This window comes from Macrotis lagotis, chromosome 6 (assembly GCF_037893015.1).
Source record: "Macrotis lagotis isolate mMagLag1 chromosome 6, bilby.v1.9.chrom.fasta, whole genome shotgun sequence".
Taxonomy (NCBI): Eukaryota; Metazoa; Chordata; class Mammalia; order Peramelemorphia; family Peramelidae; genus Macrotis; species Macrotis lagotis.
In genome coordinates this window covers 123,486,132-123,509,142 of record NC_133663.1, presented here as the reverse complement: position 1 = coordinate 123,509,142, position 23,011 = coordinate 123,486,132, and the positions used below count along the sequence as shown (strand labels likewise).

The following is a 23,011-nucleotide window of genomic DNA, read 5'->3' as shown; positions in this document are numbered from 1 at the left end:
ATATTTCAAAGTAGATATTTTTCTCCAAAACTCTAACTTGTCCCCAAAGTTTAAAAAAAGATTTTATTTTTTTCCAGTTGATTTGGAAACAATTATGAACAAGCACCTTTTATCCCTTCAAATGGTATTTACTTATCAATCTATAGCTATCTGTTTGTGTATAGATATTACTAACTAAAACCACATCAACAAGGAGGTTGGAATTTAATTTCAGCTTCAGAAACTATAGCATTTCTGGATATCCTCAATTTAAACCAGCTGCATACTTTCTCTACATATGGACTTTCTCATACTGTGCTATTATCATATCTCTCAAGTTAAATGGGGTCAAGGCTGGGGCTTCAGGGTGAACTACCCCTTCACCTTCCTCCTCTTCTCTGCCCCTCCCCCCAGATAAAACCAAACAAAACCTAATAGGAATGAGGTAGGAGGTATTTTACACTCTAATTATATCTAAACATAGAATGTTTTAAGGAGGTACACATTTTGGGGGGAAAAAAGTTTATTTAAATTGAAGATAGAAATGTATTTGATTTTCTGATTAACTAACTCTAGTAGTAAACTCTTTTGTCAAGATTTTTTTAAATTGTAAATGGATTAGAGGACACAGTTCAATTATTTGTAGGGAGAAGAAAAATAGAGAGAGAAATCTATTACTGAAGAAAACATTTCAGAGAAAGATACTATAAATAGAAGTCATTTTGGCAAATCTAAATAATAAAAGTTGAATACTTCATTTTTAAATTTCATACTTGGGCAAATCCTCCTACATATCTGTTGATATGAGGGTATTAATTTAAAAATAATTATTATAATAATAATTTCACATTAACATAGCACTATAATGTTTTTTAAAGTCTCTTCAAAAACAAAATCTGTGGGGTATGTTTAAAAATTTCATCAATTTTTTTGTTGCAAACAAATAAAGGAGTTGAACACAAGTCATCTGATTGAGAGTTATATATCCCTGCCACAATCTCATTAAAACTTAGCATAAGTGGGTAGCTGGGTGGTGTAGGAGGTATAACTAGCCCAGAATCAGGAGGACTTGAGTTCCAAGAAGAAGACCTTAGATACTTACTACCTGAGTGACTCTAGGCAGATTCATTTGACCCCTATTGCCTCAAAAGCAAAACAAACAAAAATAAATCTAACAAAATACAAACATATTTTAAAGGATTTCTTTAAATGGCAAGAGAAGTTTTCAAAAGCTCCTAATTGCTAGTAGGTTTATTTCTTCCATTTATTAAGATCCAACATTGTTCTAGGTGGAATATGGTTACAGAGTTAAATATGGTGCTGCTGGCCTAGTGGGCATACTTTATAAATGTGCCATCCAAATTCTAATTTGGGTAATTGCCTTATCTCTACCTCAATTTCCTTTGTAGTTTCAATTACATATAAAACGTTTGTTTTCTATGTGAAAATGTTTAACATACATAGTATATGCTTGTTTTAAACTTTTTCCATGCAAGAAAATAAGCAATATTTTCAGAGGTAGATAAAGCAAAATATGATTTAGAATACCTTTAGATTCTTCAATATGAAACAGCCCTGCAAATGCAAAATAATCTATAGCTTTAAATTATTTCTTCTAAGTAATAGTCTATCAAATAGCTAACAAAACAATGAAAGGCTTTTACTTTTTGTCATATTTTAGATAATTTGTGTTCTTAATATACACAAAGAGACTTATCTATACACAAATCAAATGTGAGAGCAGTCCTTAAAAGCATTTCATAATATTCTCTTGTTTGACTTTAAAGCTAAGGAAAGTGAGCAGGACATAATGTATGGAGAGCTAGGCTTGAAATCAAGAAAACCTGAATTCAAATACCTTATTTTAGAAATAAAATGATATTTTCTAATTCTTTGCATCTAATTAATTTTGCTATCTCTGTAATTTTGAGGAAATAAAAACCTTTTTGGTTCCAAAGACCAGTCCCCTGGTTTTATCTAGGGACTTCTTCATGTATAAGAAATCACAGATTTGTTTGCATATAGAATAAAGATGATGACTAAAATTAATGATGAATTTTTATGGAAATAATAATTCTACAAATATGAGCTCTAAATTATTGTTAAATTTCTTGGAATACATATTTCTTGAATATTATGTGAAAAAAGAGTATAAAATTCCAACTAAACTGATTCTTAAGGTCTAGTTTATTCTCTATTATTGAATAAGTAATATGAAGAAGGCTACTAAATCCATATTCAAAATCCAACTTAAAATTAGATTTAATTCATTTAGAAAGTTTAGTTTATAGCCTGAGGAATGATACCTTTTAGTATGAACTATCACTGAGTTTCACTCAGTGGATAAGAAAATAGTGAATTGGAAATGATAAATACTAATTTTACCTGAGTTCAAAGGAATTAATATATGCCAGTCTTCAGTCTATTCTTCTGCATCCCTCATTTTAGGCCATAATTTATTCTGTTAGGAAAATTGGTAGTCAGTCAAAACTATGATGTATTAAGTGCTTATTATGTATCATTCAATGTACTAAATGCTGAGGATACAAAGAAAAACATTAAATAAATTAATACAAACAACAAAAACCTCCAAACAAAAAAAAATGAATTTAAAACATAGTCCCAGTTCTCAAGAATTTCAGTCCAATGGTGATGAAAATAGGCAAACAGTTATGTACCAACTATCCATATATATGTATACATACACATATATACCCAAACAACATACATGCATGCACACATGTTAAATTGGTCTCAGAGAGAAGACAATAAGATTAAAGGTAACTAAGAAAGACTTCTTGAAGTAAATTGGACTTCACCTGATGACTCAATGGATAAAGTCTCATCAAAAAGATCCAAATTTTAATACAGCCTAGGAAACATACTAGCTATGTGACCCTGGGTAAGCCAATTGACTTTTTCTCAGCCTCAGTTTAGCATCTGTAAAACAGGACTCATAATAATATCACCTAAGTCTTAGGTTGTTGAGAGGATCAAATGATATAGTATGTGTAAAGGTATTTGACAATTTGAAAGCTCTTAAAAAATGCTAGTTATTCACTCAGCTTGGTTCAATCTTGTTGGCAAGCCAAGCTAATCAAACTAGAAAAATAGCAATACCAGCCACAAACCAAAGCAAAAAAAATGGATTTTGGCATGTCCAGAGCTAATGAATGTAGCTCCAGTGTGATAATTGTGAACCGTAAAATCATAATTCTATTATTAGAAGAACTTTTGAAGACCATGTAGCCAATATCATTATTTTAAAAATAAAGATATGGAGGCCTGAGAAGTTGAATCAAGTTGTCCAAAATCACATTGGGAGAGTGTATCAAAAGGTAGCATTAGAACATAGGTCCTTTAACTCTAGAATCAGTATCTATACATTATACTACACTGCCTCATTCCCAACAATAATGAGAATTGATTTAAAATGGCTATATTTCAGGTTCTCAATCTTTTTTTTTCTAGCACCCTCTGACAGTTCAATAAAATCTATAGAAGACTTTTTAGAATAATGCTCTTTTAAAACAGGCAAAAACCTAGTAATACAAAGGAAACTAATTATATTGAATGTTATTAAAATATTTTAGTACAAAGTTCTGTTTATACAATATGCAAGTGAATGTGTGTGTCTATATGTATAGATAGATAGATAGAGAGAGAGATAGAGAGAGAGAGAGAGAGAGAGAGATAGATAGATAGATAGATAGATAGATAGATAGATAGATAGTTTGTACATAGCTGTTTGCCTATTTTCTTCACCATTAGACTGAGCTTCTTGGGAGCTGGGATTTTGTTTTTAATTCATTTTTTTTTGTTTTGAGGTTTTTGTTGTTTGTATTATTTTATTGCTTTTCTTTGTATCTTCAGCATTTAATACATTGAATGATAGATGATAAATATGTAAAACATAAGAGTTGTGACTGACTACTAATTTTGCTAATAGAATAAATTATGGCTTATAATGAGTGATATAGAAGAATGGACTGAAGACCAGCATGTATTAATTCCTTTGAACACAGGGTAGCATTTCCAAACATTTTAGTTGTAGATTTAGATTATCCTTCTTGTTTCAATTCATCTATATATGGATAAATAACTGTGTATGAAGTTATTCTTATAAAATGATGTTAATTCCTATACTTATTATGTTAATATCAATTCATGAATAAAAATGAAGCATCAAAAGTAAGGGAAACTTATTGTTAAGCTATAAAGTTGTGAGCTGGAATATTTCAAATGGATAAGATATTCTTCCAAGTTATGTTTGTCCAACCAACTCCACAGGGAAGTCTGTAGAGTCCTGACATCCCCTACTTTTAAATTCTATATGGGAGGAGCAAGATTGTAAAAAGTATTCAGAGGTGACCTCAAACACCCATATTCCAATGATTGCTTAATGTAGTGGAAAGTATAGTTTCATCCTTGCTAATGACTGGACCAAACAATAATATATAGTAATGCCATGCTTTATATATTTTGGAGTCACATGGGAAGTAATGCATAAAAGAACCATCCATGATGATGATTCGCTCATGCAGCAGGTATTGGGAAACTTCACATTTATTTTAAGATGAAGGTATATTTTTCCCACCATCACAACAGCTTCTGAAGGAAAACTCAGTTTGCTGATTTTGTGGCTCTATTCCCCCCTTACAATTTACAAGATACATAAGATGGGAAAGCCACAGGATATTCTTTTTCCATTTTCCTAGAAAAAATTAAGACTTTAAAGAGGGAAGACTAGGGTTCCATTAAGAAAAAAAATTCAATTTAATTCAACTTATATTTGTTAAATGTCTTCCAGGCACTAGAAATATAAAGACAAAAATAAAATAATTCCTGTCCTGAAGGAATGTAACAACAATAGCCTAGGCATTCTAGTCCCAGTTTATCCATAAAATACTTGAATAAAGTACTTGCCATCACTGAATCTCAAACTTCACATTTTCAAAATGAGAGGCCTATCATAGTATCCTGCATATAGTAGGTGCCTATAGATGATCAAACTGTATTGAATTAACGGGAATAGAAAAGGGTTTGTTGACCTTATTTTCAGCATGTTTCATGGGCCTCTTTGTCAATATGGTAAACTGCCAGATCTTTCTTAGAATAAAATTCTAAAATAATTAATACAAATGTGAAATTTCTTTTTTGAGGGTAGTAAAGGTAAAGATGTAGTTCCCGCCCCCTCCATTTAGAACCATCTAAAGCATATCTGTAGACAACTTGGGATTCCATAGAACCCAAGGTTAAGATACTTTGGCCTATATGATCTTAACATTTTCCACCTATAACAGATATTTTTTCTTTTTCTTCTAGGCAATGTTCTTTGATTTTAAAAAGAAAAAAAGATTTGTTATTGATTATATTGTATAATTTAATAAATAATTTTCAGGTAGAATTATCATATTTAATGCTATTGAAGATTTATTTTAAATAAATCAAAAAAACCCTTCAGTTATATATTGGCATAATAAAAAGTACATCAATTAAAAGATGAATTTCCTTTATGTTAATAATTGGACTAGCCTTTTGCTATCGAAATATTGTCTAGGTTGCCAAAACCATTACAAAGTTGCCAGTTACATTCAAAGGACACATAAAACAAAACAACAACTGAGAAATGCATTCTATATCTGGGGTATGGTGAAGATAATCAATCCAAAAAATATCAGTCATCTTGGAAAACAAGTCAATCTGCGTATTTATGACTATCTTTATTATGCCTTACCTAAAGAGGAAAAATTGGAGGACAATCAAATATTGTCTCTCTTCCTTTCACTCTGCCATGAACTATATTAAAAACAAATCAAGAATGTGAATTTTTAGCATAATTATCATTATGTAACTTCCAAATCACCAGAATTTACCTCCCCTTATGGGAGATATATCCATTTTGTTAACATTCTACATTGTGCTGTATTTCACATTGTCATTGGCAGCATATTGACTTAATATTCAGCAAGAGGATTAGACACTGCCTGGCCAAGTAAGACCTAGCATTTCGTGTGATCTTTTGCAGATGATGCACCTGGAGAATATACAGTAGTTTATACAGAACTGAAATTACTATTATCACTGATGGTTAAGAAGTGTCCTAATGATTTGTAGGTGTCATGAATAGTATTCAGTATTGCTTTCTTTGCCCCCTGCTGCATCGAAAATAGCTTGCAATTTAATCAGTTTTCAGTATTTTTTGCAATAGTGCTGTCATTGGCAATAACATCTCTTTGCATATGCATCAGTTTGGCTCTACTGCAGATTTTTGTTCACATCGGACTCCTACTGATGTGCACTGATTTAACATCTAAAAATGAAACTTAATTTTATATAGCTTATAAGGAGTCCCAAGAGGGTCTTGTATCCTAAAAGCTAATATTTTTCAGACATAATCAGCAGGAATAGGTAATGGATTACCATTATCTGCATTAGCAGAAATATAACGAAAGGAAATAGTCAGCTTCAGGATGCGATATGCTCTTAACAACTTTGTATTTTACAAAGATATGTGATATACAATTACACAAATCAGTGTTGCAGCTTCACATTATTCCCTATGTTTATTCATAATGATTGTTTCATATTTAAAGAACACCAAAATATTGTGTTTTGTCAGCCAAGGACAATAATAGTTTAATAGTAATTTATTTTAAACAGCTACTGATAATACAACCAATCAACACATTAAGTGGTGCCAACACTGGCATCTTGCTAAATAATCTCTAGACATTGTACAGAGAGTACATCTTTCAAAGATAAGTCAACAAGAGCAATCAGAGCAGAAAATTAGAATTTGGTATCTTGGAATTAAAATACAGCTAAACTAAAGTTTTAATTGGGGTGATCAAAAAGGGCACTTGATGTAATGATATCTTTCATTTGTTACTAATTGTTTGTTCCTGATGAAGAAAAAGCATATATTTGAATGTTGCTGAATTGAGTAAAGATGGCTATGGTATTAGCATTCAGATTTTATAGTTAAAACATGATGGATTAGGGGAGGGGCTAAATGAAGCAGAGAAATCCTTTTCCAATTTGTTTTATGACAGAAGCATTTTTCTATATTTTACTGTGAAAAGTCAGCAGATTGGGTATAGCAAATATCAAATGATTTGTATGTGCATGAAAAAGCATTAAAATGATTATTAAGTGGTAGTAGAATTCATAATTGAACATGCAATAGGAATGCAAAGTTTATATGTACATTAATAGCTCCACAGAACGGCAGGACTCAAATCAATCTGCCAAATTCCCCATCTTGAAAGAAAAGGGATAATTTTTGCTTTGAATCAGAACTTTTCTTTTGGTGTCTGACTTTGATTAAAAGTACAGTTCATCATATCATAGTCTAGTGAAGTTGTCAGTATAGTCCCTCTGTTTGCTTGCAGTTTGCATAGAGAGAATAGAAGGTGTTCTTTATAGATTCGGCCTCAGAGAACATATCAAGAAAAATATTTTGGGTATTATGAAATCCTAAGATTTCAGAGCTAGAATGGGACTCAGAAATGAAGTGGTACCTTTTTTACTTTGTGGTTAAATGAAATAAAGCCCAGAATGAGGAAATGGCATTAAAAAAGAATTTTTAGTGTTAGAATTAGAAAAGAAATTCAGATCCTCTGACTTCCAGTTCAGTGTTTTTTATAAATAAATAACAATGGCAACATAGGAAGTGGTTTTTTAGCCGAAATCACCAAGCATTTCTGCCCTTAAAGTTAGGAATAGAATCACTGATGTTGTGCCCTGAAATCCACAAAATTGGACATTGAGTATAACTGAACTTTCTTTCTAAGTGCTCTTAAAAAATACCCTATACCTTAAGGATATGATTTCTCTCTCATCACATTGAAATTGGATCAATGTATATCATGGAAACAATGTAAAGACTGGCAAATTGCCTTCTGTGGGGGGTGGGGGAGGGAAGTAAGATTAGGGGAAAAATTTAAAACTAAAAATAATTCAAATCTTTATAATGCAAAAAAACCACCCTTATAGCTAAGTATCTGAATAAAGGTCATCTCCAAAAGGCAATCTATGACTTTGATGACCATTCAAAGTGTTCCCTCTGTCTTTAATATAATTTTATTTTACTTCTATTTAACAATCTCCCTATATTGGGGATTTCTGCCTATTTTTTGTGCATGATAGCAAATGCAAAGTAATTTTCAAGTCCCAATATACTTCATAATTTTTTTTTTTGTTTTTGCTAGGCAGTGTCTGAGGCTGAATTTGAACTCCAGGGTTGCAACTCTATTCACTTTGCCACCTAACTGCCCCTAGGTTATCATTATTAATATATTAGATTAGATTAGATTAGATTAGATTAGATAATAATATTGAGTCCCATTAGATTTAGATTTTTTATCATAGCATTTTATTGTAGAAACATAATTATCTAATAAATGATTCTTAAATTATTCCCTCTTAGTCCCAAAACTTATGAAATACTTTCATAGACATTTTAGTTATATAAATCCTGATTGATTTAGAAGTAATTGTACCTATAACACCTTAAAGTTTGTTCTTGTAAAATGTGTTAATGATTGCTGGAAGACTTGTTTTTCAGTTAAAGTTATATTTTCCAACATTCGTTGCCCCAGTGATGGCCCGAATACACTGTCAGTGAAAGGTATTAATTATCATGGCAATTTCCAGGTAAAACACTTTATGAATTGAGGGAAACTGACTCTGTATCTAAGCATTAGAATGATTGATTTTTTTTCCTTTGAACAGGGACTCTTGAAAGTTGCCATAGACAATGCCAGAGCTCAAGAGAAACAAGTCCAACTGGAAAAAACAGAGCTGAAGATGGATTTCCTAAGGGAACGAGAACTAAGGGAAACTCTTGAAAAGCAGCTGGCTATGGAACAGAAGAATAGAGGTATGGGAGGAGTGCCAAATATAGCACATTTATTACAAATGTATAATTTAGAAATACAATATTTTCCCAATTTTGTTATTAATGTAAAATTTTTATAGTAGCATTTGAACTATAGTCTCATTATACTTCTGACCTACTGTTTTGATTTTGCAACCTACATGATTCTCCTTAGTCCACATCACAGGGTGTTAATATCTATGAATTGTCTCATCAATCATGTGGGTCTGACTGCTTATTCTGTTTTAGTGATTCACACTACTTGATATAAGAATGAGCTTTGATAATATGACAACCATTAAGAATAACTTTCCATTCCATCTGCATTCTCTTTTGAAAATTTAAAGAGTTAAATATGTAAAGCCAAAAAATTACTGTCTACTCAAGCAAAACAGATTCTCCAAGATATTCATCAGTTGAAATGGATGAATTATCTCAATAAATGGTCAAAAGTAAGTGAGCTTCTATTCTTTATGTTTGTTTCATCTTGACCTTGTAAGGTCAAATGTTCATTCAAAGTTGAATCTGATCTGTGTCGAATTTAACATTACTTAAGATAATGTTAGGGGAAGATTTTATTTTTATTTATTATGAATCATATCTATATCAGTGAGGTAGATGGATAAAGTAGATGCAATGATATACTTAGAATCAGGATTAGCTGGGTTCAAATCCTGTCTCCATCTAATTATAAGCAATTCCATGCCCCCTCAGCAACTATAACTTATCTATGAGGTTTAGAAATGGAAATACAATCTGCATCTTTAATTATTCTATCAAAGAAACGATAGTCCCTTGAGATATGGACAAAATGTATACATATATCTTTAAAGAGCCATTTGAATGTAATTATGAGAATTTTACATAGTGACTTGAAGATTAATGCCCCCTTTTTTTCTATCTGACCTTTCAACAGGGCTGAACTTAAAAGGTAAAATTTAATGAACACAAAAATTTACATCTTTGTTCAAAATATTAACTCCACAAACTCAAAAGTAGATAATTCATGACAATGTATCTTAAAAATATAGTTCTGTGGATTTCTATTTAGAATTATCAGATTGGGGGGCAGCTAGGTGGCGCAGTGGATAAAGCACCGGCTCTGGAGTCAGGAGTACCTGGGTTCAAATCTGGTCTCAGACACTTAATAATTACCTAGCTGTGTGGCCTTGGGCAAGCCACTTAACCCCACTGCCTAGAAAAAAACCAAAAAAAATTATCAGATTGATATATCAATCAGAAACCGTAAAGAGATCCTGGGCAATATTAAGAGAAGTATAGCTCTCAAGAATAAAGCCACGATGTTCCTGCCATATTCTATCCTGGTCAAGACACATCTGGAATATTTTGTTCTAATTTTTGAATGCAGCAGTTTAAAAGAAATATTGATAAACACAGAAAGTACTGAGATGACCAATCAGAATGTGAAATGATTCTGCCAAATGAGACTCATTTGAAGGAACTGGGGAATATTTAAATGAGGTTAGAGAAGTAAGAGAGACATGATAGCAATCTCTAAATATTTGAAACTTAGTAACGGGATTAGATTTTCTTTCCTGACCCAGAAAAGCAGAACTAGGAGGAATGTAGGAACGGTACAAAAAGTTCATTTAGATTGATATCCAAATTAAAACAAACAAACAAAATAACTAGGAGATATTCACATGGCCCAGATAGAGAAATGTGGGTAGTATAAGAAGTTCAATGGATTCAATACTTTTTGGATGACTTCATATCTGTTTGAAAGAGGCCTTTGATGACATACCTAGGGTATCTATATTAGCTGTTTTGAGGTTTAACTTTTTTTGTCATTATTGTTGTTGGTATTGTTATCGATGATGTCAATGGGCTAAAGACCTAGTGAGTAATCAGATTTGCTAGGTGAGATAAATTAATGTATTAAATGACTGAGTCAGGACCTAAAACTACCATGCCATTGATCTTAATCAAATAAATTAAGACTTAAAAGTGATAATTGTGAAATTTTATATTTTTTTGCAAGGCAAATGGGTTTAAGTGGTTTGCCCAAGGCCACACAGCTAGGTAATTATTAAGTGTCTGAGACCAGATTTGAACCCAGGTGCTCCTGACTCCAGGTCGGGTGCTTTATCCACTGTGCTACCTCGCCACCTCCAAATTTTATATTTTTCATACAAGGAAATGAATACCACATCTACACGATTTGGAAGGTATGGAGAGATATAGCAATTTAACTAATTAAGAACAAGGATTTTGTAGTGGGTTGAAATATCAGTATAAGCAGCAGATTGATATGACAGACAAAAAAAAGATGCTAATGTTATCTCAATGAGAATCATGGTATTGTATAAGACTACATCCATGATATTCCAACTGTATAGAGATCTGATCAGATCACATATAAAACATTATATTCATTTCTGAGAGCTACATTTCCAGAAGGGCATTGTTAAGCTGGAGAATGTCAGCTAGGATAGCAAAGTACTTTGAGGTTCTACCAAATGAGTTTTGAACTAAGGAACTGAGGTTTGTTGTTTGGATAGCTTGGAAAAGGGCTGATTTAGAGGGATTTTAAGAGCTGGGCTATTGGCAGGTATTTGAAAAACTGGCATATAGAGTAGTAGTATGATTTGTTTTGCCTTACCACCAAGAATAGAACAAAAAAAGAATGAGTGGAAATTTCAGGGTAATGTATAAAAAATTTTTCCTAACAATTTGAACTATCCAACACTGGAAAGGTTTGCCTCTTGGAGGTAATGAATTCTTCCTCACTGGAGATCTTCAAACAAAGGATGAATGAACTAGATAAGTTCTGATGCTTTTCCAGTGCTAAGATTCTCTGACTCCATGAGATGAACCATATTTTTAAATGGTATGTGCATATTTAGACAGAAATACTCTGAAAGAGGCAGACTATAACATTTTTATTTTGAGATAGGAAGTGCTATTAAGATAAAAGACAGAGTAGAAGGAATGTTATGTTAACAGTGACATTTTGCAAGAGAATTCTATCATAGTATTACCTTTCCTTACAGTTCCACTTTTCATTAGAATAAATCCATGTTTATAGGATCTCAAATTCAAGTCATTTAGGTCTTAAAAAATAGCCTCTTGAGAGATCTTCAGAATCTTGTTGGCTCATACTTGTATTTACATCATGTTAAATTCCTCTAACCACTAGAGGGCAAAACAATCACATATCACTCCACGTATCTATGATTTAATTAATTGTGAAACAATAAATTGAAGGTAATAACTAGCAATGATTATTTATTAGTAATATGTCTATTGAAAATGTCTCGTTACCCTGAAGTGTAGATATGACTATCCCATTTGATTTAGTAACACCGGAGTTGGTGAATGGCCAGTAGAATTAAACCGTTTTTTGAGACTGTTGACAGAAATTTCATTAGCATTTTTTCCATCCAGATGAATTGTGTTGGATGTAATTTCCCTTTTCTAAGAGTCTTAGGCACCAGGAATTTGGGGGTTGGACAACAGTTGGCATTTCATATAGTTAATGCTTAATAAATATATACTGACTTGACTTAAACTTATTAGTTTCTTTCAAGTCCTTTGTCCTTATGGGTTCAAGAATTATTCAAGAATCAGTCATTTTGCCTTATATTTTTCATCTGATGAAAGACTTAATATAATATGCTTTCCTATGAGAAATGTCAGCAGTGACAAAAGGGACTTTTAAGTAGCTGATATCACTATCTTAACTAAATGAATTTTAGAAATAGAATATTATTGATATCAGGATTAAATTTATTTACATTTCATGCAATAATGTGGTAGTTGTCATTCCTCATCTCAGAAAGTCAGCTTCCATTTACCTTTATGCTTCTGTCAACAAATAGGTCCAGAACAATCTTCGACATTTGTACTTCCCTTGAGGCTAGGATAAAATGACATTAGCAAGAATTTGTTTATACAAGTCCTGGTGTTCTTTTCATAATACCTTTAATTATGTATCCTGGAGATTTTATTTTATCAAATCTAATATATTTCATATATCAGGGCATCTTTTTAGATAACTGGAGGTGAACAATAACTGTATCATTTTCTTTTGTCTTTAATACCCTCTTCCCCTCCCATCTGCATATCCTCTAATTAATGCATCCTACTGCTGTGCAGTCTGATCAAGTAGTAAAATTGGGATTATGTCTCTTCTGTGGACAGCTACACAGTGAGGCTTTGCTCATTCTGGCTCTGCTTGTCATAGTCACATTCACAATATGTCAGCCATGATAAAATTTTAATTCAAAGAGAAACACATGCTTGCTTCTCATTTGTTAAGATTATTTGCCATGTACTTACACTGTAAAAATTAAAATAATCATCATACTGAAAGTACATTTAATGCACACTTCTTGAAGAACATTGATTCATTACTATTTAATGATGACACATTAAATTCTTGGATAAAATTAAAGTCCCAGCTGGGGGTAGGGTGGAGATGGGGGGGGGGAGTGGTTAGGAAGAAGCAGGAACATTGCTCTAATACTTATTCATGACTGTTTTAATTTGGAAGTCATGATATTTTAGTTGTAAAGTGGTTCCATTAGATTTCAGCAAAATAAAAGTGTACATTTTGTTAGAATGTATTGGAGCATGTTTAAATTGTGTGTTAAGAAGGATCAGTATCTCTAAGTATACAATGAAATACCCTTTAGAAAGTCTTCATTCCCTCTATTTTATAAACATACATCGGAAGTATCCTACTTTGTTCTTTACTATTTGTATAGTCTTTGAAGTTCCAATTTGGAATTTTTAAGTTTTCTTGTATAACAAAACTCTTTCCAGAAAGAAGAAAACAAAACAAGAAAACCAAAATTAGTTCATTGAAATTAATGAAAAGCTTAACTAATCAGGTGTAGACTGTCCTGACTTTTGAGCCAAGGGGCTGACAGTGTATTTACTAAAACTTTATTCTAATTTTTGTTTCTAATTAAGATACTGTTATATATATATTAAAAGTGAGCTTAAAATTTGGGGATTGTTCTAGGAAAGGAAAAAAGATTTTACAGAGCAACACAAATTCTTCCTACTATTTTGAAGAAATGTGTTTTGGAACTGAGTTATCTAAAAAAAAAAGTACATCCCATTTCACTTTCCATGTGTTGATCCAATCCACCATATCCATAAGCAGACAGGCAAATGTAATGACCTTAGTTTAACAACATGCTATCTTTTTACAGCAATAGTTCAAAAGCGACTAAAGAAGGAGAAAAAAGCAAAAAGGAAATTGCAGGAGGCTCTTGAATTTGAGACCAAGCGTCGAGAACAAGCAGAGCAGACCCTAAAACAGGCAGCATCAACAGATAGTCTCAGGGTCTTAAATGGTAAGAAGTTATCTATTGCTTAATACCGATTATCCTTTTGTATTGTAAATGGATGATTTTTAAATGTTCTGGAAATTTTCATTTTTTTAATTTTATTTGTTTTTTTAATCTATTCCGAAAGATTTGTTATTGGAGAGGGAGTCCTGTGTTAGAGAATACATCCATTTGCTTCTATCTTATTTCATAGACTTATTCTACTTTTTCTTATTTCCCCTCTAGATCTATGAGCAAATATTGCTCAACTGCCTAACCCACTGACTAAAAACAGGCTAAATTATTAGTCTGACAACTCATTTTCCCCCCACCTCCCTGCTTAAGAGCCATCTTTCATTGCTCATTAATCTTTCCAAATCTTCCTAAAATTGTCACGACCTCCAGTCATTGTTCAACATTTTTTTTTTTAAATGATGAAGGTTGATTGTATTGTAATTCAGCACAGGAGTAACAGGTTGTAAAAAGGACCATAGGAATCAAATGAAATATGTCAGTCTTACCTTTTCTGCTTTTAGATTCTCTGACCCCAGAGATAGAAGCTGACCGCAGCGGGGGCAGAACAGATGCTGAAAGGACAATACAAGGTAGGAATTTGCAAAAGGCTATAAATCTAGATCTTGCTATATGAGTTTTTCCTCCGCTTTAGCCTGCTATTCAAGCATGTAGCCTACCATCTGGGCCACATCAAAACAAGTTCAAACAAGGTCAAGTTCATCTTGCTTGTTTATATGACTGAATTCATTTTGTGCTGATAGATTTCCTTTAAATTAACAGGTCATTTCTGTTTATACAATGCAATTAAAATGGAATAATTAATTTTAAACAATGTATGATTAAATCTTAGGCAAAGTAAATTCATTTTATTTAATGCGTAGAGTTGGTTTTATAGTGGGAAGATTTTCTATCTCGTACTTCAATAGTGAATATCATAACTATACAAATAAAATTGTAGCTTACCCAAATAGGCAATTCTCAAAATTTAAACTTTATAACCAATCATTTTAGTGACAGTTACTGCAAGGTGTGTTTCAATAAACTAGCCCAAATGTTAACAATAAATATGATTGTTTATTCCCTGCATGGTTTTTTCATTTGCCAAATGTTCTATATACCATTATTTACATTTTAATAACACAAATCTGCTGAGCAAATTTATATATAGAACACCGAAGGGAGCTGTAGTACACACCCAGAAGAGCTAAATATGTATATTGCAGAGACCACACTATTAGTAAAGAACAAATTCTGAAGGTAGCATGTATACTCTAATGTCTACTCTAGCCAATAAACCAAATCTACCAGCATGAATACTAAACAGCAAAAATAGCATTTGTTTTCAATTTTAAATGAAGGTGCATTCTTCAAAGGAAAGCCTAAAATGATTAACGACTATAATCGCTCTCAATTGCTTTTATTTTGCATTTTAAACTCAATCATTTTTAGGGTATCATTTGACATCTTTTTTGCGTGTTATTTAATCATATTTTCTGGCTCCAAAAATGCTGCTACTGCCTTACATAAAGTAGATACATCCTTGTATAGTACTGTTTTCAAAAAAGTTAACAAATAGAAATTTAGGGACAATAGTCACTGGCGTAGAAATATTTTATATTACAGGTATTTTTGCTATGTATAGAATTCTTGATCATCTAAGAAGTACGATAATGATCATAATATTTTATTATATATTGGCTTTTTCAATTTGCAAATTATTTTCTAGTACCTTGTCTTATTTGATTCTCATAGCAACCCCCACTGTGTGATTTTTCAAAACTTTATAAACATGTGTGGAATAAGTAAAGACTGATGAAGTTTGCATCTTCCTTGTTATCAGAAAATACCTGAATAATCATCAGCAAATGGTATAAAAGGTCAATACTGAAATAATTTCATCTTCTTTATATATGCAGAATTTCTATAAGCAAAGACAAGTCACTCCTCTTACAATTCATATTATCAAATATACTACCTCAATTGCTTAGGAGAAGGTCTGAACATATTAATTCATATTCTCCATAGCTCTCTCTTAGGTAGAATTCATTTTACATTGTATAAGTTCTTTGCTGTTAGGGGAGTTCCACAGAGACTAGACATCCCTATACATTAAAGCAGGAAATTGCTCCAGTCTGATAATTCATCCTCAATTCATCTATGCAGATGGTAGGAGGGAAACACAAAAAGCAATATTCCCTACCATGTAGAAAAAAAGAATATAGGTCACCATTTGTAATTTTATAATAATTTTATATTTAATATTATTTTTGCAGTATATATTCAATGAATTTAATGATCACCAACACTTTTGTCATTATTGATTCTACAAATATTTTTATTAGTACTTACTGGTAAAGCAAATGTTTGGAAACTTTCAACAATCTGAATCAATTAATGAAAAAGTGTTCATTTGACACCTATACCAGGAATATATTAGGCACTGGGAAATTGGGAAAGACCAGATGTTTAGGAGTATATTAGCATAGATGGAAAGAACTCTTTGAGGAGATCAGAGAAGACAACTTATCTTGAAAAGATAAAAATTCTGAAAAAATTAAGATGATTAAGAAATCCATTCAATGCCTGAAGTAACAGCTTATATTAGTGAGCAGGGGTTAGATGTCTTATTGAATTGGCTATAAGATGGGGAGTGAAATTAAATGAGATGAAATTGTAAGTTGAAGCCATAATATGAAAGTTCTTAAATGATAAGCTAAAGAGTGTGTGGCTTGATGATGCAGTGGATAGAGAGTTGGACCTGGAGAAAGACATGCCTGAGTTCAAATCTGACTTATAGCACTTACCTTTTGGGTGACTCTGGGCAAGTCATTTACTTTTATTTGCCCAAGTTTCCTCAACTGTATATAGAGGTTAATAGCATATGCCTCTCAGGTTGTAGAGAGAATCAAATATAATTTTTTTTTAGTTTTGCAAGGCAAATGGGGTTAAGTGGTTTGCCCAAGGCCACATAGCTAGGTAATTATTAAGTGTCTAAGGCCAGATTTGAACTCAGGTAGTCCTGACTCCAGGGTCAATGCTCTATCCACTGCACCATCTAGCCACCCAAAATATAATATTTGTAATGAGCACATTGGCTAGCACATAGCATACACCAAATCAATTTGATTCCCTTCCTCAGTTCTAGAATCTATAAGGATATTTTGAAGTTTTTTTTTTTTAACAAAAGGTGATATAGCTAAACACTGTTTTAGGAAGGAAGAAAAGAAACAAGTATATATTAAGTGCATACTGTATAATGATGCAAATGCTTTAGAAAGATTATTTCATTATTATTATTATCATCCCCATCTTATGGGATGAAATAAATGAAAAATATATATATATATATATCAAATGTAGTCCAGTGTTACTGAATATAGAATCTAAAGAGAAATTTGGTAGAGGCAGAGCAGACCAGATTATTGTCATTACCAATTTGGAAAATTGTCTGTGTCATGTCTTTGGGGAGATATGGGGCTTGCTGAGCACCTGCTACTTGATCATAGTGTCAGAGTAGCCCACTTCCCTGCCCTCCTTATCTCATAGGCTCCCCAAGCCTAGGTGTTATGATCAAGGACATAATGTGAATGACTTGTCTGAGTCACACAAGTAGAGCCTGAGGCTAGATTCGAACTCAGATTTCCCAGGGTAAGAGCTTTATTTATTTATTGGGGCCCACCTTCCTTACTCTGGTAGTGGAAGGACAAATTAGGGAGCAATCCAATTCAATCAGCATTTATTAAGTGCTGACTATTTGCTATGTTCTTATAATACAAGATAAAATATAATATTTCCTGTGCTCAAGAATTGAGAGTAAGATCATTTAGGAAGCTGACTTCTTTATACATTTCGGTCTTTCTGTCCTCTTCTTTCTTAAATGTGGTAACTAGAATTCAATGAAATTTTCCAAAATATTCTGATCAAGATATATAACTGCATGATTGCATGTACTTTATTTTGGATGATCTATTGATCTTATCTATGGATCCTACTACTCACAAGCTTCCCTGCAATTTAATGAATTCTAAAGCATTATAAACCATTGTTAGGTTGAGTCAGTATAGTCCAATAAAAAGAAAACTGAAATTCTGGTCAGGATTCCTAAATTTGATTCTGAGTATAATATTTGCTAGGTGTGTGATCTTAGGTAAGTCATTTAAACTCTGAACCATAGTTTCCTTGTCTATTAAATAGAAAGAAATTGAAAATTGTATTATCTTCCTCTTGTAATATACCCCCTAGTTTGTTGAATAAAAGCACTTTGTAAATCTGAAAGTGCTACAAATTTTTGAATTATGGATTAATTATACCTCTCCCCACTATCACTCTATAGTGCAAATCTGTTTTCTCTCTTTTTTCTCTCTTTCTTCAATATGCAGTGTCCCAAGATAATTCTAAGGAAAAATTTTTAGGCAAAATTAGGTCATTTGACAACAAATATGAATAGCAAATGGGAAAAAAAGTAGAATCCATGTTACTGAATATAGAATCTAAAGAGAAATTTGGGAGAGGCAGGGCAGACCAGGTTATTTTCATTACCAATTTGGAAAATAGCCTATGTCATGTATTTGGAGAGATATGAGGCTTGCTGAGCACCTGCTACTTGATCATACTGTCAGAATAGACCACTTCCCTGCCCTCCTTATCTCATAGGTTCCCCAAGTCCAGGTGTTATGATCATTTTTTGTATTCTCCCGCACTCCCAATCCAACCATAACTGAAATTATTCTCTCTTCCAAAATAAGCTTAACTTAATGGGTAAAGACAAAGCAAATTAGTAAATCTTTGTGCTTGTCATGTATTTATTTATTTTTTTTAACATTTTGGCATAAGTGAAAGCCCTTTCTGGCCCTGGAGTTAGTCATCTAGCAGGCAGCCACTTAAATACTGCTCTAGCGCCAAGTAATTACCCCCCAATGAGCACCTAGGGTTAGACTAAGCATTGCCTCATTGGCATTAAGTCACACCATTTGTGGAGCACTAAAAAGTGAGGACAGGAGCCTAGAAAAGTGATGAAAAACAGAAAGTGAGAAGAAAAAAATTATAAAATAATTCCTGAGAAATTATTCAATAAATATTCTGCTGAATTTATTCACTTGAATTAGTTCATGGTCATATAGTACAAAATGGCTTTGTGATGACATTTATCAAGTGTTTTATGTGAATATTTAGAATCCAATAACTAGTGCAAATATTGATGGGAGTACCTTGGAGTATATTGAGTGAAGAAAAGAATTAAAATCCAATGAGTTATTCATCCTAGAATCATAGATCTAAAGCTAGAAGGGATCTCAGAAAATATCTAATCTATTTCTCATTTCAAAGATGAAGAAATGAATGCTTAAGAAAAGACTTGCCCATGGTCATCTAAATAGTAAGCCTCAGTTATGGAGTCTATCTATAAAAATATTCAACTCTACCTGTTTTTATTTTTTTTTCTAAAATAACTATTTTGGTAATTCAAGTAACTTGATTTTATATAGAAGTGACACTATGAGTGCCTATAATTAATATATACATATTTCCATGGATCAGTATTTCAAATTAACAAAATTGCCTTATACTTCAAAGTATGTTCTAATGTTTTGTGGCAAAGATATAGTAGGAAAAAAGCAATCAATTCTAGAGCTATCAGCAGAAAAAATAGTCTTATTTTAGGTATGAGTTTTAAATTATTTTACTTTGTTACTATTAAGTTTTGTACACATTCACTTCCACCTCAATTTGCCATTTTGAATTTAAATTTTTTTATATCCCATAATCTTATCATAAATGTTTCAATATACCACTTTATTCCTTTATGGTATTAAATAAATAAAATAGATCTCACTCAATTTTCCTTGTTTCATACATACATACATACATACATACATGTATATATGTATATATATGAGATATACTTAATCTACATTTTATGCTCTTTAAGTTTAGGTTTTAAGGTGACAAAATTTATAATTTATTATTGAAAAATCTCATACAATTTGTACATAATAACAAATTAAGTATAGTGACTGACACCTTGGAAGATATGTAAGATTCCAAGTGACTCTGACACATCAGTAAATTGATCCTTTAAAATATAGTAAAGTTCAATATGAACAAGATTAATCCAGCAACACAGTACAAGGTGAAATGTTTCACTATCATCAGATAAGACCTCATGTGAAATAATTCTAGCACTTTTCCTGCCTTAAGTCATCCTTCCCCCAACTCATTCCCTACCTAGCTACAAAATGATTTAGCTAAAGCACAAATCTGACCATACCACTACATGAGTCAATAAACTCCAGTATTATCCATTGATAGTTATTATTTCTAAGAAGATATAAAATTCATCTGCTTAGCACTTAAAAGCTCTTTACAATTCAATCCCTATTTATCTTTCTAGTTTGCTCTCCAAACACTCTAAAATTGAGCCAAATTGATCCTCCTCCTAATCTTCACACCTGATTCTCCATCTCTGACTCCATTCCTTTTCATTGGCTATCCCTGGAGCACACTCCTTTCATAGTTGTGCCCTTCAAATCCCCTTACATCCTTCATACTGAACACATCAACACACCAAACACAGGAAGCCTATGCTGGTAGTATTATCCTTTCCCCAATTACCTTGTATTTTTTATATATTTGCATGTGTATGTTTATATATATATATATATATATATATATATATATATATATATATATGTACATTTTGTCTTTTTTAAAATCAAATGTAAACTTTTTGAGAATCAAGATTATTTCATTTTGTCTTTGTAAATTCAACTCCCAACACATAGAAGGAATTTTAAAAGACTCACTGGTTGGCTGATACCTTCCCTGATATAGGATTAGGACCTACCTCCACAACTTTCAAATCCATCAAGTTACAAATAAAACTTTTTGGCCTAACATCCAGTATAAAGTTGGGCAGAGTGCAGACAACCCCTTCCAAGGATTACTATTACATTATTATTATTGTTGTTGTTGTTGTTATTGTTATTATTATTATTATTCTAGTATTGTAACTTTTGTCAACGGTCTGATGTCCCTTATTCTGTGCTCTGTACACATACTTTGCTTTTCCTATATTTTTCCCTTATCTTTCTCAACATATGACATTTGATGGTCTCCCCTCATTTAAATGAACTTTTGATCAAAAATATTAAAATTGCTGGGAGTATCATCTAATTAGTTTTGTTATCTAATGTAGCAATCTTTTCTACAGCCTTCCAGAGAATCTTCTCTGGGGTAGACCTGTTCCATTAACAGTAGAATTCCATTGGATTTTGGCTCCTAGAACCTGTTCTTCCAATCTCAGTTGAATATCTTACATCTTCTTACCCTGACAAGCCAGTAAGAAAATCATTTAATAGACTAATTTGGACTAGGACAGAATCTAGAGGAGATAGGAACTGCCATATATAGGTTTAGGATTAGACCTATCATTGTTTGATAGGATATATGAACAGATATGGAGATTAATTCAGCCTGCTTAAATATATTCCAAACCCTAACCCTGACAGTTTTTTCCTTTCCCATGGATATATTCTTACCTCTCTGATTTCTTTTTATTGCCTTTATTTCTTATTTGTTTACACATTACTAAAATATTCTTGTTGTAAGATTAAACATAATCCCCCCTTCCCCCACAAAAATATAAAACCTCATGCGAAATAAAGTGAGAAAAAGAAAAAAATAATCTGTGTTCAGATACCATAAGCTTTGTCTCTGGGGTGGATCGTATTCTTTATCATAAGTCCATCTGAGAAGTTTCTTCCATATATATATTTCCACAGTTGCTGTTGCTAATTTTAATTCCCTCCATCCATTCCTCCCCACTATCATTTATTAAATTTTCTCTCTCTTTTCACTTCTTGTAGTATTTTCTCTTTGACTTGGGAGATCTGGAATTTCACTATAATATTCCTGGGGGTTATTTTTTTGGGGGGGGGGAGATCTCTTTCAGGAGCTAGATTGGTGAATTCTCTCAATTTCTATTTTGCCCTCTGCTTCTAGGATATCAGGACAATTTTCCTGTAGAAATTATTTAAAAATGAAGTCAAAGCCCTGGAGTACCTTGCCTCAGACACTTAATAATTACCTAGCTGTGTGGCCTTGGACAAGCCACTTAACCCCACTGCTTTGCAAAAAAAAGTGAAGTCAAAGCTCTTTTCCTGATCATGACTTTCAGGTAGCCCAATAATTTTTAAATTGTCTCTTCTGGATCTGGATCCATTGTATTTTTCAATGAGATATTTCATATTTCCTTCTAGATTTTCATCTTTTGGTGTTGAATTATTGTGTCTCAATTCCTCACAAAGTCGTCAGCTTCCTTTAGTTCTATTCTACATTTGAAGGATTTATTTTCCCCAGAGAGCTTTCTTATCTCCTTTTCCGTCTGGACAATTCTGCTTTTTTAAGGCATTCATCTCCTCATTAACCCCTGATTTTGGGGTGCTTCCTGAGCTTTTGAGTATTATTAGTACATCCCTGCAAGGATCTCATTTCCTTCAAGGTCTTCTGGGAGGCTCTGACTGCTCTCCTGCCTGTGCTCTGGTCTGGGAACGATAGGTACCCCTCTGCCTCAGGGCTGTGAGGAGGAACCCTCCCCTATGACAATGGGGGGGATCCCCAGGCTGTGATCAGGATCTGAATATGGACAAAGCCCCAGAGTCCTGTCCCAGACATAGAGGACAGACCTTGGCAGTCTCTCTCCACTCCCTTACCTTCCATGGGCTGAGGGCTCAGGGAGCAGCTGCAGGGCGGCTCCTACTAGATGGCTTCACAGCCCTGCTTTAGTTTCCTGGGATCTGGGCTGTTCTGAGTGGCACAGCCTTGCTGAGGAGGGCTGTGC

General features: G+C 32.8%; 1 protein-coding gene across 1 annotated transcript in view; it reads left to right on the top strand.

The window, feature by feature from the left end:
* DACH1 (dachshund family transcription factor 1) overlaps positions 1–23,011 on the top strand; it is a 487,947-nt gene that overhangs the window by 424,951 nt on the left and 39,985 nt on the right. The window contains 3 exon segments of the mRNA XM_074191795.1: positions 8,716–8,863; positions 14,044–14,187; positions 14,697–14,765. Of these exon segments, the coding sequence (XP_074047896.1) occupies positions 8,716–8,863; positions 14,044–14,187; positions 14,697–14,765 (361 nt within the window).